This window comes from Scomber japonicus, chromosome 7 (genome assembly GCF_027409825.1).
Source record: "Scomber japonicus isolate fScoJap1 chromosome 7, fScoJap1.pri, whole genome shotgun sequence".
In the NCBI taxonomy this organism is placed as follows: domain Eukaryota; kingdom Metazoa; phylum Chordata; class Actinopteri; order Scombriformes; family Scombridae; genus Scomber; species Scomber japonicus.
The window spans coordinates 11,024,777-11,052,718 of record NC_070584.1 but is presented as its reverse complement, the minus strand read 5'-3'; the positions used below and the strand labels follow the sequence as shown (position 1 = coordinate 11,052,718).

The 27,942-nt window shown below is 41.5% G+C and overlaps 1 protein-coding gene across 1 annotated transcript in view; it reads left to right on the top strand.

Annotated features, from left to right (window-relative positions):
* Positions 1-27,942, top strand: part of suco (SUN domain containing ossification factor) — a 41,849-nt gene that overhangs the window by 10,422 nt on the left and 3,485 nt on the right. The window contains exons 2-23 of the mRNA XM_053322359.1: positions 9,259-9,379; positions 10,751-10,852; positions 11,158-11,507; positions 12,410-12,550; positions 12,903-13,095; positions 14,165-14,276; positions 14,663-14,790; positions 15,567-15,634; positions 15,755-15,862; positions 16,573-16,678; positions 18,170-18,190; positions 18,468-18,523; positions 19,519-19,610; positions 19,917-19,982; positions 20,886-21,191; positions 22,353-22,434; positions 22,580-23,947; positions 24,114-24,201; positions 24,317-24,421; positions 25,951-26,105; positions 26,380-26,471; positions 27,404-27,459. Coding sequence (XP_053178334.1) covers positions 9,259-9,379; positions 10,751-10,852; positions 11,158-11,507; positions 12,410-12,550; positions 12,903-13,095; positions 14,165-14,276; positions 14,663-14,790; positions 15,567-15,634; positions 15,755-15,862; positions 16,573-16,678; positions 18,170-18,190; positions 18,468-18,523; positions 19,519-19,610; positions 19,917-19,982; positions 20,886-21,191; positions 22,353-22,434; positions 22,580-23,947; positions 24,114-24,201; positions 24,317-24,421; positions 25,951-26,105; positions 26,380-26,471; positions 27,404-27,459 — 3,916 coding nt within the window. The remainder of the gene's footprint in view (positions 1-9,258; positions 9,380-10,750; positions 10,853-11,157; positions 11,508-12,409; positions 12,551-12,902; positions 13,096-14,164; positions 14,277-14,662; positions 14,791-15,566; positions 15,635-15,754; positions 15,863-16,572; positions 16,679-18,169; positions 18,191-18,467; positions 18,524-19,518; positions 19,611-19,916; positions 19,983-20,885; positions 21,192-22,352; positions 22,435-22,579; positions 23,948-24,113; positions 24,202-24,316; positions 24,422-25,950; positions 26,106-26,379; positions 26,472-27,403; positions 27,460-27,942) is intronic.

Genomic DNA, 27,942 nt, shown 5'->3' with positions numbered 1-27,942 from the left:
GAGTCTGATTATGGACGACAACAAAATCAATTTCAGATTTAATGAAATTTGCGAAAGATTCTTCTGAAATAAGCAAAGGGGTAAGTCTCCATTAGTCGTAAAGGGGGTCTGCACCTGGATGGCGTATCCTCATAGACGTGCCATCATCAGAGAAGACTATGGACTGATATTCACAAACAGTTACCATTAGAAGTTTTTGTCAATAAAGAAATAATCTATCCATGAGAACATCATATTATGGACTGGGGGAGAAAAGGAATAGGGGGCATAAATGTTTGCTAAAATAACAGGAAATCCGTACAGTCAACTAACTTCAATAACATACCACCCCATGGAGTCACTTCCCACTGATTAGAATCGCTGGAGCCAAAGTTGGAATGATGCTCTCGTCCTGTCCATCCACATCTCAATCTGAATTAGTCAGCAGTACGGAGATGAGTCTCCTGGAGGAATGCAACATCAGCCTTGAGATGATTAAGATATGTGAGCACTCTTCTACGCCTCACAGGATGATTTAAAGACTTCACTTTACAGCTTCCAGACTTATAATAATGCATTTTATTTAAAGGCGCCTTTCAAAGCATTCAAGGTCACCTTACAAGGCAGATATAACACAACAACAACACTACATCAAACAATATGAATCAGGTAACATTTAGAGCTTGGTCACCATTAAGTAAGGTATACATTTCCAACTTGCTCCAGGGTATTTTGCAGGTTAGAAAATTATATTCACATTACATTTTCAAAAATGAAATGCGCAAAGAAATAATAAAAGTAAAGTTAGGTGCGAGCTGGGCCATTGCAAGTTTTTAGCAGCAGTCTCTCCTCCACCTGGTAACTTGAGTTATTTGTTGCCACAGCAAGTTTCCACATAGAAGCATGTCTGTCTATTCACTCTACATCCTAGAGAAAGGTTCCTGTGTACATTATGGATTTATGTGCGTCAGAGAGCTGGAATAGTCAAAGAGGGATCCTTATAGATCAGAAAGACAAATAACTTAACAAATGACTCTAGTGTTGATCATGACCTTTCATTATGTAAAAAAGATTTGAAGTGCTTTATCAAATTTACTTATCTGACTTTGACAGGAAACAGAATGCTGTGTCATTCTGGTAGGAGCTACTGGGCCTGCGTAGTATGATTAGTAGCATATTAATTAGTTAACAAAAATAAAAACCCACCAATCAGGTTTAACAGTAGTATGACGCCATAGCTATTAAATTGTATAAACAGAGCTTCATAAGCCAAGCGGATATAATAAACCACATAATTGCTTAAATTTAGTCTTACATAAGTTAAGCTTTTATGCTGTTACCTAATCATATGAGTCACATACTATATATGATTTAACATACAGTCTACAGTTTTCTCTTATCTGTGAGTGGTAGTGTTATTTTTAGCATATTTATGTTAACCGTTTCTTGCAGTGTTGACACAGTTTTTAAAGATGAAGCGATGTTGGGCACAGACAGACGAAATAAGTTTAAATCCAGTGAGTCGCTGTCTTTGAAGAATCTCGTTGCTATTTCTAACTCAAAAGTTTCTTCATGTTTCCACACTTTAATTTGTCCTGTCACTCCCCACCTGCTGGGATCTCCGAACAGGTCCGAACAGCTCCGCAGCTCTAGACGACATTGATTGATAGTTTGATAAGATGCTTTTACTCCTGCTCTGATGGTCTCGATAAGTATAGACCCAGATTTGTGTGCCAGGAACAGGGCTGGGCTGTAATTCTTTTGAAAGGGGGCAGTATGCATGGTATGCCTCGACTCAACTCAACGTTTAAAGCTTTTAGGGAAATGGACCTACCCCTCCTCCAACCCCATCCACCACTCAGGTCTTTCTGCTCCATGTCCGTGTTTGTGAGGTATTGATTTGTTTGCTTGTATAGCGAACAACCAGAGGCCATACAATCACACCTAATTACTGTAAGGATGCACTGACAACTCGAGCATTAATAATAAGTGGGGTTCGCCACTTAGCCGATATTGATCTCATCTGCCTCATCCAAAATAAAATAGTTTACTGGAATGAGAAAGTTGTCAGATGTGCAACAATTATGAGCCGAATTTGTAGCAGTCAGCAAAATATCTGACAGTGACGGTTCATTCTTGAATCTGTGATTTGAGTCGGACAGACTTTGAGTGAAGATTAGAGCCGTTTAATTTGCAGGCAGAAGTCAGAGCTTTAGCTGTTGCAAAGAAAATCTTGTCCTGCTCCAAACTCAAGGCTTTGCAAGTTTACATGGAAAGGGGAGTGCAGGATAAACACACAATTTCACCGTGAGTCCAAGAATTTTTACAGAGGAACTACTAGGAGGCGAGGGGGGAATTAATCACTGAGGAGCTGCTCTTTGTTAACTCTTCTTTCAATAAAAATAAATAGCAAAAGACCTTCTAACCAGCCAGTAGCCAGGATTTTGGGTGCCTCAGCTGAATTCACTGAGGAATTTGGTTAACAATTGTGCCCTTGGCGAGGAGGCTGCAAGCAGGGTCTGCTTCAAGACTGTGTGTGAGAGCTGGAGAGACGTTAACCAGTCAACTACTATATCCTGACTGCCCCGAGGATGCACTAGAGGACCGGATTATGGAGGGATCAGCAGGCTTTAGAACAAACTGCTGCTCTACATTATTCCATGCTTTTAATGTGGAGGAAAAATTAGAACGCCCACGCCAGCCTGCGCACAGAACACGCATGGTCCTTTTACGTTGGGTCTTTAAAATGTGCCCCCCCCCCCCTTCCTCTCAGCAGTGACAGCATGTTTTCGTCTGCCTGGCAGATGCGCTGGCCTACTTTCTACTGGCGAGCCCTGGCATGTCTCCCTGCCCCACAATCCACCTCGGCCCACGTGGATCCTGGATTCACTCTCCTCAGCTCTTTTTTTCCCTTATGTCCCCTTCTATGGCTGAGTTTCTGTCTGTCAGCTGTGTAGAGGTAAAGCACAGTGAGCGTTAGTCGATTGTATATCCTCAGCCTGCTCGAGCGTTTTATTCTCAGAAACATGGCTCTGGAAGAAAACAGCTGGATTTGTTTATTGGGGGGGTCTATTTATAATGTTTGCTCTCTCCAAGCATACTGTATGATTAGGCCTTGGTAAGCTGACACTTCAGTTTAAACTGAAACCATAACTCACTGTTTCATCATGCTCTCCATCTGCCTTTCTCGCCTAAGTTAACTAATCTCTCCCCCGCACCACACGCTGTATATCAAGAATCATCCGAATTTCTACAGAAAACATCACAAGACTCTCTCCAGCCTCGGGACATACAGGGAGGACTGACCCACTGACCCAGCTAGGATTTACTTTCCTGTTAAATTTGTAATCACGACCATAATAACAGAGATAGTCTTCAGCCTGTTGTTAACCAATTAGTCTTATTTACAGCAATGACATAGTCATGCCTCCTCTTCTTTTCTCTTTTATTTATCTCCCTCCCTTCATGTTTGGTCGCAGCAGTTGACACAGTTTAAGTTTTTTCTTTTAAGACAATTAGGATAATAAGGACTTTGTGAACATCATGTGCTGTTGGATACTCAAAGGCTGTGTGTGTGCGTGTGTGTGTGTGTGTGTGTGTAATCAAGCTGTCCTGAGATCTAGGCCAGGGGAGGGGAAAAGCAGCATTTAATCTGTCCTGGTCCAGGTAGCGCACTTGTCAGTGTTGCGGTGTCACGCTCTGATTAAGAGAAAAAATCATCAAACGGCAAAACTACTCACAAGGAGAACCCCAGGCTACGAGCGGTGACACACAAGCATACATGCACGTACAAGTTCACATGTCTCCCTGCTCAATACCTCTGCATACTTTGAGTCACCGAGCAAACATCCTGCCTCAGAGGGGATCAGAGCCCAGTTGGCATGCCGTGCAGCTGGTGATAATATTTGACTCGCCGCTAGCAGATGAGCCTCTCCTCGGCCTGCTGTCTCTGCAGTTTTGTCTGCTCTGTGTCAGTTGGTACAGTACGAGACTGCTGTTGATTTGGTGGTGTTATACCATGTCCCCCCCTGATTCTGAATGGTCCCAAAGCCAACAGGAAATATCAGGGGGGGGATTTGGTTGCTCGGAACAGCAGGGACAATACAGCCAGCTTGTCTGTGCTTTTATTTTCTTTATTCCTTCATATTTTTTCTCACTTTTAATCTATTATAGGCTGTATCATGGCATCAAAATAGAGAATTGTCTGCTTATCTGCGGCTAACTGCGCGCTCATGTTTCTGTAAGAGGTGGAAAACATGCTGATAACATCTGCTTCAGCAGCCATAGTAAAATCCCACGATGACTGAGCCATTTGTATCCATTAGAAGTGGATGTAAAAGACGGAAAGACATCTTGTAAATCCCCAGGTACTTCTGAAGTGGGACAGGAAATGGGTATAGAGGGAGAATGAGGAAGAGTGTATTTTCAGGCTGCTGACTCATTAGTCTTGCCTCGGGCTCTTCCTTCATTAGCTCGGCTTTGACCAACTACTGGCGTGCAGCGTTCACGGCTCACTTAAACACTCCTTTTCTTGTGGTCTCTGTGTATCTATCCCTTTTGTGTGTCATAAGTACCCCCTCCCCCTTGTTGCATAACCAATTGAATTAAAAAGTAGGTCACAACCCACCCCTAAAGAAGGTCCTCTCAAAGCAGCTCCCTCCTCTTCCTTTTTTTCTCTCTCATGCACTCGCTTTTTTTTTCATCTTTGAAGGAATGTCAACACTCAGGTCTTTCCATTCATTCACAGAGATGACGCTGAGCGGGGGTGGTGGGCTTCTTAGCCACTTATATTACAGCATGGTTTAACATTTAGCCCAGTAAGCGCAGAGTATTTTTGCTCCTGAATGCCCCACATATTTTAATCTGTGTATTTGCATATATATTGTTTGAATAGCGATCAGTGACTTGGCAGGTTTCAGTCAAACATTGTGTCAGTGAGTCACATTGCAGAAGTAAGTCGGGTTTGCATGCATCGTCACAAATGTGTGCGCAGGTTTGTTTACTGTGTGACACATTCACTTAAACCTGCTCCGTGATGTGTTTGTTATTCAGGTGTGTTTACATAAGCATCTTCTTATCACAGTGACTGATGGTATTTTAAATATGGGGAAACCAAAGCAAAGTTAGGGATTATAAACACATCAGTTGTATTTAGTCAGTTTTAACTATTGAATACAACTGAAAGTGACGGTAAATTCACATTTAAGATGGGCTAACAGCTGTATTTGGTGAGTTATATGTGTAGTATAAGTGACAGTAAAACAAAGTCTTACAGCTTCCTTTCTAAAATAGACTCTGAAACTACTGTGGACTGTGAAACTAGATGGTGAAACTGTCAAGGTTTCTGTTAGAGATCAAGCAGGAACTTGACTGAGATCTTTAAATAAAAAAAGCATATCATCAATATCACACATATCACACCACAACCAGACTTTAGAAAAATGTGTAAAGCAGCTCTTAGGCTTTGAGTGGCCTCCCATGTTGAGATGCCAGCACTGATAATCTCAAGGCTTTGAGTAAACACATCATGCTCCAAGGGCACCAGTGAAAATGCTTTCCTTTAAACACCTAACACGATGGTCAGAAAGGTTTTAATTCGGGCATGTGGGACCATATGGAGAAAAAACACGGTTTAAACCTACAATTGATCTCTGAATTATCAAGTAACAAAAAAAGTTGTTTTTTGGTGTAAATCTGACAGCAGCTATAAACCCACTCGATGCAGATTTATGAATTGAGTAGAAAGACTTGCAGTATGTTTGAAGATCAGATTCAACATAAAACTTGCACAGAAGCATCAATGAAAAGGTCTTCAAACTCTTCCCCAACTTCTTGTATCTTCTTTCTCTCATGTATCTTCTTGTCTCAGGATAAATACATATTGCATGTGCTGGCAGGCCAGGTTATGTATAATTATGTACAGTATAATCATTTTTAAGTCAACCTCAAAGGTTTTATAGACTCTGCAAAGCTGAAGAACTGTGAAATACTGTTGCTGCTTCAGAAAATGTGAGTTTCTTTGGTTTTAGACTTGATTCTCACCCCTGCCCTTGAGTACTTCATACTATATCTTATGTTCTTTACATGTGTTCAGGTATGTTGTCTGACATGATTGTGTCAGTCAGGGGCAAAGTACACTCAAGTTGCTCAAGTAGACATGTAATTGCATGACTATCTCTTGTTTGGTTAACCCCAATAGTCAATAATCAGTTATTGAATTACTAGATTTGAAGATGTTTTTGCTTTGGCATGTTTTTTTAATCTCAATTTGTGATACAAAAAACAACTTTTATACGAATATAGTTATTCATAATTTTTTTTACATTGTGTCCTCAAAATTTGCTAGCATTTCATTTTAACAGCAATCTGTTACATAAACTTTGTTCATTACATCATCTTCAAGGAAATATGTGTAAGATGTCTTCCCAGTAACTGTGACTGGTTCAGAGTAGGAGGTGAGGGGGGGACACGGGGGACATTTGAAACGTAACACAACATGGTTTAAAGCTGGGAGCCTATATTAGCCTCTGGTTCATATTTACTCCTTAGTATCTGTACACTGCCTGGCTTATGTTTCCACCACAGGCTTTATGGCCCTTTCCAACCCTTTAAGGGGAACTGTATATTATGAGGTGTTGATGTAGTATATAGGAACATGCTGCGCGTCTCATCATCAGCAGGGATCTAAAACGTCAATGGTAAATGTCATGTTGGTGTCAGAGTCAGCTGATCTGCATCCTAGACATAGATTGAATGTATATAACATACAGACAGGGATAAATCCATCCTACAGAAGGCAACAATATGAACCACGACACAGCCAGAGGACGTTGTGTTTGGGGTCATCACCACTCTAATTTGGAAACTAGAGATGTTTTGATACCATTGTTTATGATTCAGGTATCTGTATTTGCATGTCCACAGATACAGAGTTCCAGTCCGATACCATTGAAATTTAAAAACCCTACTAAACCTGTATGGATATAATGTGATTGATATCTTTCATGTAATGCATCTTTAAATACTTGAAACTAAAGCCTTACATAATGTTCATATTGCCTTTTGCCGCATTTTAAGCAGCATCGGAGGCAACAACTCTTCACTGAAAACTCTATAATACATTTAGTAAATAGCATGTCATACTCCAATATTTAGATTATCACCTTATCTTTTTAGGTTGTCATCTGTTCATAAATCTGATGGTTGTACAGAAGATCATCTTACAAGTAAAGTCAACACTGGATTTTCATGTCATCTTTTATCTCATCATTCAAGCTCCTCGAATGTTAATGAACAGAATACAGATAGAGTGAGTGACAGGACGCTGACGTGCACAGATGGTTGTCTTTGTGATTTTGAGTATGTGTTGCTCACCACTCATCTCCACCCCCAAGACAGCCAGACTGACAGGGCGCTAACATGACTGTCCATGTGTCCCGCACCGTCCTGACATTGATATTTGACCACTCAAGGGGAACCGTAACCTGAAGCGCGAGATGGGTTGCTACACAGAACCATCTGAGAGGTTGCTCTTGTAAACTGTTCGGGAAAGGGCAGGCACTTTCAAAAAAAGTACTTGGCAGATGATTGGAAGAACCATCTGTCCATCGTTGTCCGTTACCGTCTTATCTTGCGAGGCAGCTGGATCCACAAGATAACGAGATCAAGTGAGGATCCTCATAGGACACTGACACCGGTGGTTTGGACCCGAGTGTCATGTCGTGATCTTACGAATCCAGCTACCTCACAAGTTAAGGGGAACTGCTCCACTTTCAGAATCACACATATTTCCATAATATACACAGGCCTTCAGGTCTAAACACATCTACAAGACATGTTGTTGCTCGTGGTTCTCCATAAGAGAACATGCATGAAGTCACTTGAAGTCTTTGTTCTACAGTACATGAACACCGAATAATTCATTTCAATTCATGTCCAGTTTTGGCCTTTCTGACCTTCAGTATGTGAAAAGCTCTTTGCTCTTCGTTCATTTGAACTCAATCAGGAGTTCACTCTAAAGCAGTCTGCTGACTAAAACGTTATGCTTAGATGTAGTTTGTGGGTGGGTGGAAACATGTTTAGACAGACCTTACAAGTTCACCTTTGCTTCTCTCCTGTTGCTCTATTCATCACTTTCTTTCAACTCCACTGATAAGGTAGCCAACTGAGAACCAGCTGTCTCTCACTGCTGTTGCTATCTCTGTCTGTTCCCTGTTTCCTTATCATCCTCTCGACACGTTCTCCTTCTCTTACCTCTGCCTGTTTCTTATTGATCCTCATCCTTTCCACTCCTATCTGTTTTGTACTCCCTGTCATCTATTATGCAACCTCTTCCACTTCAGGGCTGATAAAAGTAATTTTTTTTCCAAGGACTCATTATTAACATGCGTATTAAAGCAACAGTCGACTAGTTGTCTGACAGAAATTTTGGAGGCCAGTCTGTGCTCCAGGCCTCTGCTCTTCATATCAGCCCTTCTGGCCTTGGGCAGCTGCAGGTACACAGCAGCTGCATTTTGCTACAGCTCTGCTATTGCACATTATGGGTAGCCTTGGAAACCAGGCCCTAGATATGCAAAAATCTAGAGGCTGAAATGAAACTTGGATCAAATTGTGCACGTTGCACACGTGCACACACGCAGGTGACTTGTGTTGAAATAAGATTGATTCCTAAAAGAGTTGCAACAATGTCCTGTGCCCTGCTAAGCCTTATGAGAGGGACAGAGGCTGAAAACAAAGGAGAGTGTGAGGAAGACTGAATCAAAGAATGCAGTTCGCCTTGAGCAGCTTATAAAAATACACACAGTGGAATTTTGTTTAGGCTTGTTATTCACTCTTGATTATTCAATTTAGGATTTTCTTTTGGTCCGTGCCTCTCCTCGTGGACCTGATTTACGCTCTACACTTTGGTTTTCTCTCTATCCCTCTCTTTCTCTCTCTCTCCCTCCCTTTATTCCCTCTGCTTTTCCTCATGTACGTACAGTCTCCTTTGCTCTCGTACACTCAGAGTGCTATGAGTGCTTGTGCCCAAAGATCTCGTGTCAGTGGCGCTCCCCCTGAGGGAAGGAAGTGCTTCACAGTGGAGGATGTGATGTAGTGCAGTCTAAGCATGCTTTTAATTCACAGGCTCACGTTGTTTTTTACATTTTGCTCTGTCTCACTGAATCTTTCATCTACGACACCATCTGAACCCCCTTACCCTCACTCCACATACATGTTCCCATTGTATGATATTGATGATTTTACACTCATACCTTTTTTCCTTTTTTGTTTGTATTTCAGGTACCCCAGTCAACATGTGTTTTGTTCAGAGCAGAGCTTGTCTGGTCCAGGTCAGTCTGCCGGAGACAAAAACCCTGACGGCCACAAGCCAGATCTGGAGCAGGACACTACACAATTCAAGGTGTGTTGAGGTTTCGTGCATTTGCATGTTCCACAATCAGTCAGTCAGACAAAGCGATGAACAGCTGCTACTGTACTACTGTAGAAAGGAACAAACCTTCTTATCGTTTTTTTAACTTTTTAAAGTCTAAAAATTCCAACCATGCAACTCTAAAAATACTTTGATAATTGTCATAGCTGCAACAGAAATAGATCAATTATATTACTGGTTCTTTTTTTTTTTTTGCAGACTGTGGGATGACGAGCATTATTATCTGCCTCACTCATGGTGAAATGTATGAGTTGGCAGAACATAAATAGAGTAGTGGTGGGAGGTGGGTCATGCACTAAACTCACCCCGTAACCCCTGGTGAAATGTAGGAGGCATGGAAAGAGGTAGAGTTGCTGTGAAGGATTGGTGTGAAGTATCAGAGAAGTCCTAGATTACAGAGGTGGATGGAGGGGGGTGTGGTTGGGGTATTACATAAATCTCTGTAACTCCCACCAAGATAATAGCATTTTCTGAAGAAGAAAACAACATCAGTTCTTTATCTGTCTAACTTCTATAACTTTACGACTGATTATTGGAACTATGTCAAGAACACTCAAAGGGTCCAAATGGTGTGCAGTGCTGTACATGAAGATTAGAGCCCCTTTCAGGTCACAAGTTTCTTAGAAAGCAGCCTAGTTACACGTTGTCAGGAACATAGGGTCCTCTGTATAATGAGTAATGGAAGAGGTGGTGATGTAGGTTAGGACCAGTCCTGTGGGGTTGAAGTTCAGGGTATGCAAAACAAATCCTCTTTTTTTGTCTTTTTTTGCAGCCTTAGTGGATGAACGAGGATGCAGACTAATACATATTTAGGCAGTGTGTAGACGTCATGTGTATTCAGTAGAGATTAAAGCAGCCCTTTAACAAAAGTTTACCTAAGGTGGACTAACGTTTGCTCTTGGTTAAATATTTGACATAATCTGCTCTTATGAATGGGCCCTCAAAGGTGTGTGTGTGTGTGTGTGTGTGTGTGTGTGTGTATGTGTGTGTAATGTGTGCACGAGAATCAGAATGAATGATAATTTAGGGAAGAGAGTGCATGTGCGAGCGCAGAAGAAGGAGACTCATTGTTTGTAGTCGGGCACCAAACAGGCATAGCAGGGCAGTTCAACAGGCCTGGCAGTCTGTCATCCGCCTTAGTTGTTATTTGTCCCATCCACAAAAGGCTTTTTCACAAGCTGAGATGCAAAGACCTTTTGTATCCGACAGATTCACACAAAAATGCAAATTGAACATAATCCATTTAAAATGTCTTGCAGAGAGTTAGAAGTTTTGGTGCCCTGATGTTGGAATGTCATTGTGTTAACATTTAAAGTTTTATTTCATTATATTTCCTCCTAGGTGGTGGAAGAATGGATGACACACTCATCCTACGATATGGGACTAGAGACAGAGAGAGCAGCACAAGAGAAGCTAGCAACACACAATGAACACCAAGAACAGGTAACAACACATACATGTACTATCGATCATAAATTGGACAAAGCACACAAAAAAGGGGAAAGGAGCGGAAAGGAAGGAAATGATGAAAACATTTTCTATTCATGTGCCAAGTGTGATAATGAGGAAATGTGTTAAAGATGAAACAGCACAGCACAAGGAAGTTTATAATAGGTTCAATTTTCATGATAATTTCATTCATTCATTATGACATTAAAGACCTTTTTAAGGTAGATGGATAGATGTGACTCTCAGTTGCTTTCATTGAATGATCATTTATACGTGTTTTCTGTATTTTCTTTCTTCAGACTGTGAATTCATGGGAAGCTGAGGTGGAGGAGACGAAGCCCAACCCAGAGTCTGATAATGTACCTGTTGCTCCTGAGCCACAACCCTCCCCAGACCTCCAGGTTGATTTGGACCTGCAGACTGACACCCATGACCAGGACCATGACCATGACCAGGAAGCACTGGTTTCCTCCACTCCAGAACCAGTTCCAGCACAGGGCCAAGTGTCCACAGATGCCCCAGCCCCAGCAGAAGTCCTTAGTGATACACCTGCTGCACCTGCTCCCAGCCCGGACTCAAACCCAGCCACATCCCCAGATGAAGCTGAAAACACACCTACCTCACAGAGTGCCAGCCTGACCCACACAGGGTAAGCTCAGATTCACTTCCTCATAGCAGCAGGGACTTGTGTCTCTGGTATTAGAAGTTGGCTATAACCACAGAGATATTAGTGAACTGAAATTATAATCCTAGATGTTAAAAAAATCTCTATTCCTCTAATGATGGTTAAAGCCAATTTCAAACCTATTTAAGTATAATTTCCATGTTAAATATTGAATGTAAGTGCTTCCATTTTCATGTCAGACATTGCACATTTTCTTTGATGTTTTTGTTGGTTAACTTATTTTCCTTAGTTTGTTTTTGTTATTTTTGTTTAAGTTATTTTGTTTTCAAATTGAACCACTGTAAATGACAATCACAAACTGAAAGCAAAACTCAAAGGAGAGTTAGTCTGACATCCCGGATATTTCAAAATCACTTTTCACTGAACTGGTGGCCAGCATTGTGAAGTTACATGGAACTGGACTTTTTGCAATGGAAGTTTGTGGAGATCATGGAACGTCACCTGCAAAGACACCGAAATAGTCTGGATATTTCCTGGTTGGATCCATCAAGAAGAATTTGTCTGTTTGCAAGAAAACGTTTGAATTCGACTCCTTTCTCAAAGTGGTGTCAACGTCGGGACGTTTCAATCAAGATCGGAAGACCTGCACAGCTACCCCACCTGCAAGAAACCTCTCCTTCCCTTTTGTCTATCCTCTCTCTCTCTCTCTCTCTCTCTCTCTATCTCTATCTCTATCTCTATCTCTCTCTCTCTCTCTCTGACTCTTCCTATGCTCTGTTTTGTTTTACTCCTCTTCCTTGTACCCACCACCTCTTCTCTTCCCAACCCATTCCCTCCTCTCTCCAACCCCAATCCCTCCTCTCTCTACCCTTATCTACACCAGTGTAAGGAGGTGTGGTAAACACCATGTCCTTTCTTTCCCTCAGTGCAGTGCGGGTTGCCAGTGCAGGAGATGAACTCCCAGTAGACAGCTTTATCTTTGCTGAGCACTCTCACTCACAGTGCGGGATCATTCCCCCCGAACTGGCAACCTGTGAAAACTCCCCTTTTGGCAGCCCTCTCCACAGGTGAGTTTCTAACCCCCGGAAGTCAATCCAAAGCACAGAGACAGGTAATCAAGGTACAAGCTACACCTCTCCGCTGTGCTCAACCATCGACCGCTGGCCTTGCTCTCCACTTACCTCTCCTTTTTTTTTTTTTTTTTTAAATTTCCTTTTTCCATCGTCTGCCTGCTCTCAACAAAGGATTGCCAATACTGTCAAATTAATGTTTTGTTTTGCATAACTTGTTCTACATCGCCACGCACTAATTTGTGTTCTCCACTCCTTCTTGTCTTCATTCCTCCCCTCTTCTTTCTTATTCTTCCTTCGAATTCCTCCTCTCTCTCCCTACATCATTGGACCCATGTCTGTGCTGTAGTGTGGATGAGGCTGGCATAGAGGACCAGCAGTCAGACCAGAGCCAGAGTTCTGGTCCTGAAGCAGAGGTCCAGTCCACTTCTGTCCATGTGGACAAGGAACAACAACAACAACAACAACAATTACAGCAGCAGCAGAAGGAGCTGGATGGTGGGCTTTCTGATGTGGACACCTCCCACCAGCGAGAACAGAAGGTCAGTAACTCTCTGTGTTTGTATCAGTGCATGTTAGATTGATGGGAGTAAGAAATAAAAGTTAATAACGTGTAATATCCAAAGCTTTCTAGTAAATGTAAAAAACATTGGAGCTTACTTGGAAAGCAGCATAATACAAGACACAAGTTCAGTTTTAGCAGTATCTTTTCAGGAGGCGTGGACAGACACAGTGCTGCAGGTATCATGATGGAAAATTTGACTGTTGGACTGCAGTCAGAAATGAACATGAACAGGTTGTGGAAAAACCCAGCTGTCACCTTCCTGGACAACTTGTAGTCAGCCTGCAAAGCACAGTGACCGCATGTAGTTTAGATGATATAGTAGTTGATTAATCATTGTCTGTAAAATTGTATATATGATTTAAAATAGCAAAGAAACATTTACTGTAGGTGGGATAAGTTTGATCAGTGATCTAAAGATGCTTTTGGTCAGTCAGTCAGTCCCTCGCTCTACACATTTTGGCCCAGTAAATAACCGTGTGTTCTCAGAACGTGTTTTCCTGAAAATGATGAATATTTAGTGTTCACAGCCGTTCTGGCAAAGGGCAGTTTGTGAATGTTTCAAGAGGCAAATGCTGAGTCAACTCACTCTGTCGCCTTTTTCCAAGGTTGACAGATGACGAAAGATGAGAATATCCTGGAGTATGTACTTATTTTCAGAGGGATTGTGTGCGTTGTGTATTCGTACATAAAGCTTAGATCTGGTGACTAATCTGTATGCGGCTGGCAACCACTCCTGTTGTACTGTGGGGGTGTTTACATAAGAGGCCGTCTGAGTCGGTGGATTTTTAGGATCAGACTCTCGTGAGGTCCAAAAGGCTGCTTATATAATCCATCAAAATATTACTCGCAGCTCAATGCATCTCAATGCTTTAGTGTCCAGGGGGCTAGTGGACTAACTTTGAACTGTGGATGGAAGTCTTTTGATTGTTCGAGTGCAAACAATGCTTGTGTGTCTCTGCTCATAGCACACACATAGCACATAGCACTGGGTGTGTGAGTGTGTGAGTGTGTGTGTGTGTGTGACGTGCTTTGTCTTTGTGTTTCAGCCAGGGGACGCCAGTACCGCCGTGGAGACTGATCCCTCAGTGCCCAGCAAAGAGGACATCCCTACCTTTGATGAGTGGAAGAAACAAGTCATGGAGGTGGAGAAGGAGAAAAGTAAGTGCATATGTCCTTAATAATGAAAATGAACAACAAAGTGCAATATCCTGTAAATTTCTGCTTTAAGTGTCTGTTTTCAGGCTAGTTTTTTATTTTTAAATTTATGTCTCATCTTTTTACTCCATTGTTCCTTTATTCTTCTTACTACTACTTTCTGTGCTTCTTCCGTCTCTCTCTGTAGCTTCCTTCTTCGTGTTCTATTTCTGTCTATCATTCTCTCCATCTTCCTCTCTCTTCTCCCTCTCTCTGTGCACGCCATGTGCAGCGGTCAGCAGAGCGTGCTTTTATGTGTGTTGCATAACTTGTGTAGTTGTACCTCTCAGCCAACGCTCTTTTTTTCCAGTGTCTCTAATGGGCCTAATGTATCATTCCCTCCCGTCCAGGTCAGTCTCTCCATACCTCAACCAACGGCAGCCCCCATCCGGTGAAGAAGGTCCAGAAAAACTTCAAGAATAATTATGCCTCTGTGGAGTGTGGTGCCAAGATACTGTCTGCCAACAATGAGGCCAAGGTTGAACACACGTCACCCTCGTCCCCTGCTGCCTACACACAAACACACACTCACACTGCTGAGGATACAGACGTCATACTGTCATGTTGCATCAGCAGATGGATGACCACTTCAGTTCACTGTGTTTGGCTCTATTAAATGAATGAGTAAATACATTGATCAAAAATATTGTGGAAGATGATGGCTGAAAAGAAAATCAAAGAATCCTGCATAATGTCAAAACAAGCATTATATAAACTGAACCATACATATGAAGGGTAGTCGTTTACACCCAGGACAACCCTGCCAATCAGAGGTCGCCAGCAATGCCTCTGTTATGCATTTAAATTAAGGTCATTGAGTTCCTTGCATACAAAAACAAAGGGGATACTCAGTGTACATATACGTCATTTGTTTTAAAAATAGATATTGGTTCACGTTATGCAATAGAGTCTCTAGGGACATACATTATATATCACTCAGGGTTGCCTTTAGTCTTTAAAAGGACAGAAAAAGGCACTTAAAATGGTACAAATAGTTAGTAATCACAATATTCCAAATCCATTAATACATACAAGAAAATGATTGCAAGAAAAATATAAGCAAAAGATACAAGGAAAAATATTACAAATCCAATTCTATAGTTTTCTGTCATCAAGACTTTATGGTGTTTTTATTATGACATTTATATAATGTAATATGTAGAAAAGCTCTGTTGTCTCTAATACTGACAAACCTGTAATATTTTCAGTGCTTTGTGCCAATTTCACTGACACTCATTCTTGTGTCTTTTTCAGAGCACTTCAGCTATTCTCATGGAGAATATGGATCTTTATATGCTGAATCCTTGCAGCAACAAAATATGGTGAGAACACTGACACATGCTACTGATATACTGTTTTTGTAACAAAGTCTAAATGGAAAGATTCCGAGTTTGAATTTAAAAGTGAAAGCTGCCTTCATAAACCTCTCTGTCTCTTTCCAGGTTTGTGATAGAGCTCTGTGAGCCTATTCAAGTCAAGCAGCTGGACATCGCTAACTTTGAACTCTTCTCATCTACACCTAAAGACTTTTTAGTTTCCATCAGTGACAGGTATACTGCCTTTCTGTCTTGCATGAGTATACAATCCCACATACACTTGCAGTATACTTAAAGTGAAATGGGCATGTTCTCATAGGCAGGTAGTATGCACAGGCCTCAGATGATATCCTATTAATGAGAAGCAAGGATTATAACATGTATAATCCTAGTTCATTGAAGTCAATTGAAAAAAGTAACTGGTCAGTACCCATGCATTCAACCAAGCTAAGCATTTACAGAATCCTACAATTACCAAATTTCTTCACCCACATTTAGCCTTTTAAACTTTAGTTTCCTAAATTTAATAATATAAATGCCAAGTTAATTATTTCATGGTTGCTTTTTAACATGGAAAGTAAAAGGGGTCGTCAATCCTTCTGGAAAATAATCAACCTGGCTAACAGCTTTTCCTCATACAGTGCCAGCAATAGTTCAAATCATTTTCTACCTCTCATATTATCAGCTCTAACTTTAGTACTGCCAGAGCTGGTGTTGTCTTTGTTTTCCCTTTCACCCTCAGGACTTTTTTTTTTCCAGCGTCATCTCGCACCACATCTCATAAATTCCAGGAAGGGCAGACCTTTAGGCACACTGAGTGCAGCGAGTGGCATTTGCAACCAGGACAAAATTAGGAAGCCTTTGAGGACATGCCAGATTTCATTTTCAATTCACAAGTCCATCAGAGCAACACGTCTTACTTTTTCCCTCGCTTTTTTTTGCAGATATCCTACCAACAAATGGGTAAAGCTGGGTACGTTCCACGCCCGCGATGAGCGCATTGTTCAGAGCTTCCCACTGGACGAGCAGCTTTATGCTAAATATGTGAAGGTAATGCCTTTCTGTCCTCGCTGCTGTAACAGTACATTTATGTCTTAAGGAGAGGAACAGCAAACAATGCATGTATTCATTCTTGCTAGTATATTACAGTTCCTACAAAACAAACACGGACACACAGACACATTCATTCATTTATACACAAGGTTAAAGCTGTATTTTAAGCTCAAGGGACCTTCTTATGACTTCATGGTAAATTAACCATGCCATCAGCGCTGTCTGTAACCTCTCCCTTGACTGGATGAAGAAATGTGTCTCTACGAATGAATGAGGATGTGTGTTCATGACAGTTACATTTATAAGAAGTAAAGGGCAGATACACATTACCAATCTGTTGATAATGTTTGTGATTTGAGCGTCATGACCGAGCAGGCCAAGTTGGACCTAGTCTGTCATAGGCTGGGCCGTTTTATTGAGGACGGACAGGAAATTAAATCATTACAGACTCACTTGCCTTCTGTTCACTTCTTTCCACTAAGACTCAGATTTTTAAACATTTTAAAACATGTTTAAACAAATAGAAACAAGTAAGTTAGTAAGCAAGAAAATAGTCTTCTGTATATTATTTTATAATCCAATAATAACCCAATAATAATTGCAGCCAGCATCTCTTAATCCATAAATGTCTTCCTTTGCATAAATTGCAGCATAAATAAAGCATGGCAAGTTTTTCTTTGATGGACATCTATTTCTCTTTTGGTTCAGTCACATGTAAGAATTCATACTCCGATCTGAGACTAAAGACTAAAACACGGTGACAATAAATGACATGTTGGGTGCCTACCATCCTGTCTTTCTACATCACAGTAATTGTCTGACCCATTCACAAGATTTAATACAAAACAGAAGTAGAATTGTTCACAGGACAGTAAAAGGCTGCAGTCATTTGAACAAGTGTTGACGTAGATAAATAAGATTCTGTGCTTTTCTGAACTGTCTCTCCTCTCACATTTCTACCCTCAAGCTTGCTCACTTAATATTCACTGTGTGGACTTGTTACAAACAGTTGATTAGTGCTCTGATGATTTTTATTTGGTGAGCGTGGGTGTCGTGCGTGGGTGCCTACTGTGATTCATGCTCTATTATTAAATAATTATGTTACATAAACTGATTTCATGTCTAGAAAGTTTCAGGATTATCTGCATCACTCGCCACAAAGATCTAAAATGCATAACGCCTTCGTAATGTCTTGTTCTAATGTTTTTTAAATCTGTCGTCAACTTCTCGTCCTGCCTGTCCGTCCCTCTGTCCCGCTTGTGTTTCTTTCTAACTCCTCGTTAAAAACACCTCTAAATTGCTATCTTGCCTGTGGACTGTTGCAGACCAATGATCCAGAACATATCAGCAGCGTTTTTGTCTTATGAGAGAGCCAAACTGTAAGCAGATGCTTGACTTGCTTGTAGCTTGAATCAGTCTTTACTGATCTCTTTTTCTTGTTTTATTTCTCTCTCCTTCTGTCCCTCTCCTGTCTTCCTCTCGCATCAGATGTTCATCAAGTACATAAAGGTTAGCACTCTTCTCTCTCTGTCAGAGGTTGTTAATGGTCATACACTGTAATGGGTGAGCTTTAGCAGAGCACAGCTGTGGTCTTTTTAATGCATGTGAAAGTTATTAAACGAGTGGACCATGCACACAAACTGTGCTGTCAAAAGCTTGGCAATTGTAGTATTTTATTTTAATTTGTTTGGTGGATTATGGAGTGGGCATTCACATATTTGGATTGACACTTGTTAAATTGTGGATGATATTTTCAAGAGTTTTTCCATTTTTTTTTTCCTTGCAGGTTGAGCTCCTCTCGCACTTTGGATCAGAGCACTTCTGTCCCCTCAGTCTCATCAGGTAAGATCGCCCAATTTTAGTGCTCCTTCCGAGACTTGTCTTTTTCATTTTCAGAATCTAAATTGATCCTGAAAAATGAAACACTTAAAATACTTCTATGTAAATATTTATCTTAATGTCAGTGTTTAGGTGAAGTACAGTCTTTCACAACTGCTGATCAGTTTGCTGTAGGACCAATGAGTAAGGTTTCTGTCCTCTTCTTCTAAAGGAAATAGAGACACTAGGGGGAGAACAGGAAATTCAATGCATCTGTACTTCCACACCACACAATGCTTTATTCAGCCTAAATCAACAAACCAGTTTTCAACAAGTCATTTAACTTTCATTTTACACGGATGTAAACTGTACTCACACTATACTGAACTACAAGCTGTTAGATTATACAGGAGACTGTTAATCAAATCCAGAGAGCAATCATAAGGATGGCTGCACATTACGATTTAGGTCATTTTAATATATAAACTGATGGGTTAAATTCAAACTCGGAACACTGTCTTGTACACACAGCATTTTATACTGTATGTAAAATACTGGTTATATATACCCTGTGTCCAAGGTGGCTAGGACCAAGAGTATTTACACAAACATACATATATATATACATGCCTGTCCCAGATCATCAGGGTTGTTAGAGACTAAGGGAACTGCTGTGGGGGATTGAAGGGGCTGTAAACACATTCTTATAAAGGTCAAAGTAGATTTCTGGAAAAATTTAACTTTTCTCTCAGTGTTAGAGCTTATTTACTTAAGTAGAAAACACTATTGATCCTATTAACCTTGTTTCTACATGTTAAGACCCACACAGTATATAAGTTACTTGAGGTGACAGGCTTCATGGTGTTTTTCTTCAAATGTGAGCAGAGCAGTGTAGTTTAGACTGCTGCATTTCCCGAGAAAGATTCCACCACCTCTGCTGTGTGGTAACAACAACCGTTAACCTTTTAATGTAGGCAGGTTTGTAGGTATAACAGAGCATTTGTGTTTGTTTTGTGTAGGGTGTTTGGTACCAGCATGGTGGAGGAATATGAGGAGATAGCAGATTCCCAGTACCCATCTGAGAGACTGGAGTACTTGGATGAAGACTATGGTGAGATGATCTATGATCTATTGTCCAAATACTTTTACTAAGAAGATATATGAACATATTAATATGAAAACCATTGTATGCTGCCTAACCTGGCTGAATGTGTGCTGCAAATGATTCAACTACAAAGGACCCTGAGAGTAGATGAGTTACATTACTGTGCTCAAACTTGGTCACCAAATACCTTTTGCTAGAGTTAACTATTATCAAATTCTGTTGTATTTCATTGTAAACTCATGTAAAACATTTATTTCCTGTTAAATGTGATTTAATTTTAACATTTAAGTATTTAAATGTTTGTTTCTTCAGACTATCCTCCTGGCTACCAACCATCAGAGGACAAGGCCTCTAAAAACCTGCTTGGCTCAGCAACCAGTATGTACACACACACACACACACACACACATACATACATACACACACACACACACACACACACACACACACACACACACACACACACACACACATGCATACATGATTCCATTGAAAGTATATGATAGATGCATCATGGAACAGGTTATGCAACAGATTCTGTATTCTTTTGTAACATGTGGCGACAGCATACATTTTTGATACTTCAAAAGACACAAAAATATGTTAAATAGTTTAATGAATCCAGTATTGGATATTTTTCAATAAGAATAATTACCAAAGTATTTTCACGCACATTTAAGAATTGATAAGTGGGTGTGGGTTTTGGGGCTTTTTTGATTGGTGCTAAGCAAACCCAACCAGAGCCTTTACATACTTAATCCTCAGGAGACAGTGTTAAATGTTTCCTCTGTACTTTAACCTACTTGGCATCACGTATACATATCGACATAGTCTGGGGTTTGGGTTGAAGAAATCTTTCCTGCTCACACACACGCACACACACACACGCGTGCGTAAACACACTGGTGCCCCTGTGTCTCCTGATTTAGCAAAGGGAGGACTGGTGCACCAAACATACACACACCACAAATCGTCAGGGCTCAAACCATAAAACCATAAAAAAACAGCAGAGCAACACAAACATTTTTCCCTCAGTTGGGCAGTGAGGACTTTAACAAGAGAAAATGAAGACTGAGGGAAAGTTAAAGTGGAAGAAATAATGTTTATGCTTTTCAGAAGAGCAGTGAGAAAGAAGAGAGTACAAGGAAAAAGGAAAAACAAAAGCCAAAGCATTTTGATTCGATGTTACGCTTTCCTTCTCAAGCTGTCAACTTATTTTCCAGGAACTTCCTTATCTCCAAAATAACTACATTAATTTTGTGTGTGTGTTTTTTCTTTTAGATGCCATCTTAAACATGGTTAACAACATTGCTGCTAATGTGCTGGGAGGCAAATCAGAGGGCGGAGCAGACGCAGGAGGTATTCTTATCACATCCTGTTTCACCTTTCATGTTCACAACTTCCTCTTTTTAAATGACCATTTTGATGATTTTTCCGGAAAATCCTCTCCTGTCATTCTAATGTGGAAAAGACAGAAGTCTGACACAGAAATGATGACAAATGCAAATATGACAGCTGTCTCCAAAGCTCAGTTTTTCTTTGTTTCTAGCTGTTTGTGTAAGAAGACCAGCTGTAAAGCTTGTATATGAATAAAAAGAAAATATAAAAAAGGAAGATAGAAACAGATTTACACTATAATGATGCAGGAGCTTTTTCTGCTTTTCTATAGACGTTGGTCTTTTTCTAGAACCCACCATCACACATGTCCCAAAAAATAACAAATCCAAAGGTTTGCAAAACAGTTAAATAGTTGATGGTAATTATATTTTGCATCCTTGTGTAAACTACTTCAAATTGTATAGAATGTATATGAAAAGACACCATATTTTGTCTCTGGCTACTCTCTAATCTCATCGTTTAGCTGCCTTCTTTCACTCTTTCTCTGCCTCTAACCATTGGCCAGCCTGCCTCCCCACATATTGTTTAGATTAACTGCTTTTAAAGTAGGTCACTTTTCTTTCATTCCATAAGTGCAAGCATATGTGTATCCCCAGTGCTCATGTGCATACATGCTGAAACAGCCATATGTTTATTTGGCTGTCGGCAGGGGGTCTCCTGTCGAGTTTTAGCAGAACTTTGGCTGTGTGTGTTGTACTTCTTGGCAGAGGAGCTCAGATGCATTGAGGACTGGGTGGAGTGGTGGTAGGGGGTGGGGGGGGGGGGGGGGCTATGATGTCAAGCTTGCTCCTTGGTTTGATTACCAAACAGGGAACAGCTTAAAAATGAAGAAGAAATGTGAAGAGGAAATTTGCCTGAATACACATTTTATATATATATTTTATATTTTGTTACACTTTTATGCATTTTCTTTCCTTTTTTCCTTAAAAAGTTTCTGTTCTGGAAAACACTTATGTAACTTTTACACACTCATTCCAATTAATTTTTTTGTTGCTATTACTATTGTCACTGGAGTACACAAAGTCTGCTCTCCATTTACTGTGTAAGGAGTTTTTACTGCTGGCTCTCTCCATTTGCAGCTCTAATTCAGAGAGTGGGAGACAGAGTGAGAGCGAGATCGGTTCTAACTGGACTAGACTGGTTCACAGTATTTCTGACTTTCCCAAACATGGGTTTGCCAGCCAAAGCATGCAAGTAAAAGGGTGTCTGTTCTACACAGTGCCTCCCGTAGCCACACATATACCAGGACTGGGGAGAAACCTCTCATTATGTTATATGACTAAGTTTACCGTGGCTGTCAAAGTTTTGTTGAAGTCTTTGTTGATTGTTTTGTGCTTGTCTAAACACCAGGTAATATAACAGCAGATGTCCAGGTTGAGAAGGAGGGGAGCACAGAAGTCACACCTAAAGAAACTCCTCACAGCTCCACAGTGTAAGACCATTTAAGACTTATTAACCATCATACAAACCAATACACAATGAGTAGAATGATTTTTCTTGTTGTTTTGCGCAATATTTTCTTCAAAAGAGCACGGTGATGTTATCTGAATATGCTGTTTTGCATTTCTTTCCTTCAGATCGGAACCTGCAGAGCCAGAACCTACGTCCCAGGAAGACTCTAATATTTCCAGGGACACTCCTGCACCCTCCCCCTCAGCACCTGAGCCAGAGGACAGACAGATTGTCACTCTGGTAGAGGAGGAGGAGGATGAAGAGCCCAGACAGTCGACTGTCACCCTGATGGAGGAGGATGGAGAGGAGGAGGAAGAGAAGAGAGAGGAGGAGACAAGGAGGGAGGCAGACAGGAACCAGTGGGACAGCCAGGCATACTGTCCTTTCTCCTCCTTCTCTTCTCTGTCTTTGTCCTGCATGGCCACCCTGCCTGAGCTTCTTCATCGCTGGTGCTCCGCCAGGCTGGCCAAAGAGAGACTCCGCAGCCTTAGGCGGAGACAGCTGAGCTCGCAAACACAGACACCCCCTGTTGCAAACACCCCCGCCCTCACACACACACCTCCACAGATCCCTGTCCCTGTTCCCACACCTCTACAAGAATCCCTCCCCCTCACAGAAAAAGCTCCAGATCCTGAGGTGCCTCTTAAGGGCCAAAGTGAGGCTAAACTTGTGGATGAGGCGCACACCGCACACACACATTTCACACCTGACGCACACACTCAAGAGCTCAACATCCTACTAGAGCCTAGTAGAACTTCCACAATCCCCCCTCACAGTTTCTCAGACTCCCACAGTTCCCTAACACGCCCTACCCCCACCCATGAGGAGAAGCTGTTACCTCCTATTAAAGACGCAGCCCTGGACCCTCTCCTCACTCCACTCCCTCAAGCCATCTCTGTCCCAGAGACACAGCAGGCCAGTAGTGCCACACCCACCCTTACTGTCGGCTTTCCCTCACAGTCTCTAACCTCTGAGCCAGCCTCTCCAGGTGTTGTGCTTCCCCCTGTCAAGGAGCAGCCTGTTCAGCCTCTTCCCACTGTGTCGAGACCTGAAGACCTTATCCCCCCTCCCACCGAGCTGCCAGCAGCTCTCCCTCTGACTGACGCTCACACAGACACAGTTAAATCAGGCGCAGACAGCGGGGACTCACAGAGACACACTGTCGTGGCTTCTCAGACTCAGGGGGAGCAGGGGGACTCACTCACTCTGACTGGAGAGCCCCATCGCATGGAGGACACGGTGGACGAAGACCTGTTAAGCACTAATGGGAATGGGCACATCCACCGAACAGCTACAGACTTCTATGCAGAGCTGCAGAATGGGGGAGATTATAATGGTGGGGCAATGAACGGGAACAGCGTGTTATTGAATGGTGGAGCAGTGCACGGCTCCAGCCAGAAGGAGAGTGTGTTCATGAGGCTGAACAACAGGATCAAAGCTCTGGAGATGAACATGAGCCTGTCCAGCAGATACCTGGAGGAGCTCAGCCAGAGGTAAAACCACTGCTCACAAAGAACCTTATAATTATGTGGTAATAACAACTGCATTGCACATCTTTTAACAAAGCTGCAAATTGCTCAGTAGAGTAATGCGAGCATGTATTCTAAACATTACACTGAAGAGATTCTTACAGATTGTGACTTTTTTTGTGTTGTTCAGATACCGTAAACAGATGGAGGAGATGCAAAGAGCATTCAATAAGACCATCATCAAACTGCAGAACACCTCCCGCATTGCTGAGGAGCAGGTCAGTTTGCGTGAAGTCACACACACACACACAGCGAAAGAAGTTGATGCACTGACAGTAAATAGTTGTTGTGATACTCACTGTTGTGCTTTTCTGTCTATGTGTACATTTTCAGGACCAGAAGCAGACCGACTCCATCCAGGTTCTGCAGAGCCAGCTGGAGAACGTCACTAAACTGATGCTCAATCTCACTGTTACAGTGGGCCAGCTGCAGAGAGAGGTGACAAGCCTGCTGTTGTTGATTGCTAATTATTTAGAAATTAGTAATGTTATAGTAATTTTTGTAAATGTAAACTATTATTAATTATCTGCCTATTTCTGGGTAGGAAGGTGTGATTTCCAAAAATCACAGTTTATCATATTGGTTTTGAGAGCTGACTAACACTCGGGTTTCCAGATGTGCTTGTTCAGCTGACGTGACTGCATACTGGATTATTTTGAACAGGCACATCAGGATTTTTTGTTCAGATGTGTGTTTTTTCATTTATTGAAGTTTTAGCTCTATCCATGTCTAACACCATCCAGAGTCAGGAGGATGATTTCTGCTTGGTATGCATAACAAATCAGTGAAAAGGTGTTTCAAACAAAGCTTTAATGAACAGACCAGATGGAGATGGGGCTGCACAGCATTTATGTGAAGTTGAACAGGCAGTTATCGGAGAGCTAACGGCTAAAGAACATTAAGAAATTATACAATTTGTGGGAAATATGTATTTTGTCTCACTTCCCATTTGACAGTTTACTGGAAGACATTTAAATATTAAAATTTGAGTCACAGTTTTTTCATCAGCAGTTGGAATGTGGAGGGAGAGATCTCATTGGGCCACGTGCACACAGAAAGGGCGTGAAGACATGACACGAGTTGACTGTGCAGCAAATTAACAAATATGTCTGCAGACCGAGCAAACACTAATTTTAGTAGTCCCAAATATTTCTGCGGTTATTCCTAGAACTTTCAGAGTGTGGACCCAGGCATGGTCAGTGGTTGGTTTCAAAATACCCTGCTGACCTTTCTCTGAGTGCATACAGTTACAACAAGAAGGACATTTTCTGTGCTCAGAAGAATTTAGTTACATTGGGAAAGTAGAGATTTTATGAAGGAAAAATTAATATGGAATGCAGTAGGCAGATGTGCCAACAACTGGGAATGAATTTCCATTAGATTTAATACCCCAAAAACACATCACATAGTCTAATAAGTATAGTAAAGAGTGTAATTTGTATTTCAGGCCCTTTGCTGACACTTTCAAGGGAAATTAAAAGCAGTAGTAGAAGGTGTCATTTGTTTATTAGTAGTATTCTTAATGAAAATGAAGCATTTACAAGCCCAAATGGATCAACCATAACACCCTCAGTGTGATCTGATTCCTGCCCATTTAGGACACGAGTGAAGCATATCTGAATATAATCCTGACCACCTGTATAAGTGAAGAAGAAGTTGAAGGAAAGTCTTCAATCAGCATTAAGCCAGTGATACTGACAAGTTCATGGCGTGAAGTTTATTAATAAGAAACTAAATATCTATTTGTACATAAATGCATCACATGAACCCATGGATGGTACAGGGGTGCATATGAAGTAGTATGTATGATATTTGATGTAATATGTCACTTTAGGATAGTGTTAAATGCCCAATCTGCTACTAACATGCTGAATATTAATTAGATTATTTCTAATACGATGTGGGGAAAGGTTGTTTTTAGATGTGTGTGCTTTGCAAACTTTAACCGTTGGACTCTTTCTCTGCAGGTATCTGACCGTCAGAGCTACCTGGTGGTCTCGCTGGTTCTGTGTCTCTCTCTCGGCCTCATGCTGTGTCTGCAGTGCTGCCGCAGTTCCTCTCCCAACCCCACCACCAACTCCACTGCCCTTCCCAAGAGCCACCACTACCCCAGCCCCAAGAGGTTGGTCTCTCACACACATCTTATTATAACTATATATATATATTATAGTTATTTATGAGGTCATTTATCAGCTGCTCTCAGATCTGTTGTCATGATGCCCCCGCACACAGTTTTATGATTCAGTGTTTGAAGACAACATGTTGGATCACTTCCATATTTCAACTGTTAAGTGCCTGTCTAATGCTGTCATTCCTGTCCTACCACTAACTGTCAGAGGTTGGATTAGTAACAACATAAACAGCACTTTATGAATGTAATTATCATCTTTCATCAGATGCTTCTCTTCCTATGATGATATGAGCCTAAAGCGCAGGGTGACCTGTCCGCTTGTTCGCTCCAAGTCGTTCCACCTGTCCTCTACAGAAGGTAAGACCGCCCCCCCCCCCAAACACACACACACTCAAACACACAAGTCTCTCCTCCAACCAGACTTCTCTATGTGTTCTACATCTATTGTGTTTCTCCCTCTACATTTATCATTGAAACATAAGCAGCAGCGAAACTCGATACTTCCGTCAGCTCATTTGCAAAGCTCATACTATCGCTACTGTAGAGTCTCTCAGGCTTTCTGCATCAGACCGCTGCAGGTCTTGCCGCATAACCGTTCACATGCAAGCATTCTCCAGTCTCAAGCACTTTTTTCTTTACTTCCGTCTCTCATACTCTCTCTCTGTCGCCACTGCTTCCTCTCACACATGGTGCCATGCTTAGTGGCTGATATCCCTGGTGTTGCCAGAGCCTCCAGCAACACAAACGCACAGGGAGAGGCTTGTGCAAGCAATAGAAGAATAAAGTCTTTGATTCATGAAACCTAAAACTCCCCCTGCTGTTCATTATCCCTCAGCTGTGCGTGCGTGTGCGTGAGTGTGTGTGTGTATGTGTGTGTGTGTGTGTGTGTGTGTTTGCCCTTGACGCTGAGAGGCTGTCATTGCCAGCTTGTGTCCACATGCAGGCTTAAGGGGGGTGTAATAATAGAGCACGATGCTTTGCTGGCTCATGGTAGACATTTGCAAGTAGTAATCAATTTTTGAAAAATAACATGCTTTCTGCGACTTTAGCTAAATCTTTCGAGTTTTTGTCAAATTTGTTGTAAATACATATCTAACAGAATGCACTGTCAACCATGTGAAGCTACTTGCTACTTTCTGTGCAGACCTTATTAGAATATGGATTATTTTTGCTGTTGCATCTTTAACTAAAAAAAAAAAACTACTTGCAAGGTCACGTCATGCTTGTTACATGTATGTTTTCCTGTTTGCCATTCCATCATTAACCTGGCCCCTCTCTCCCCTCCCCAGTAGGTCCAGATGACTTGTACATTGTAGAACCTCTAAGGTTTTCTCCAGAGAAAAAGGTACAGTGTTTGTTCCAACTGCTGCTGTTGGCTGTGACGGCCGCCTTACATAAGTCCTGTGTGTTTTAGTGTCAGTCAGTCTGTACAGTAAGTGTGTTAGAGCAGGGCTGTGTCTCAATGCTGTGGAATGACTTCTTCCTTACTCACTGATCTCATCTGATCTGACGCGTGCTAAGATTCAGCCCACTCCAAACATCTGCCGTGTCTGTTAACCACTTCTTTGCTGACACTTATTTTTTTTCTTATTGTGAGAGCACACATGCACAGCGAGGTGTAGATAAGTGTGAGCACACCCCAAAAAAAATATCCATCGAAATTACATTACGCACACTTCTCAAACATTTTCATCTGAAGGTGTTTGGCGAGGAGATTAAAGCATGGTGTACTGTGCAGTTATATCACAACACAGCACTGGGTCACTAGGTGGGTAAATACTTTGTTTAGATAAGCAGTAATATTTGTTTCCCCAAATCCTTTATTCCA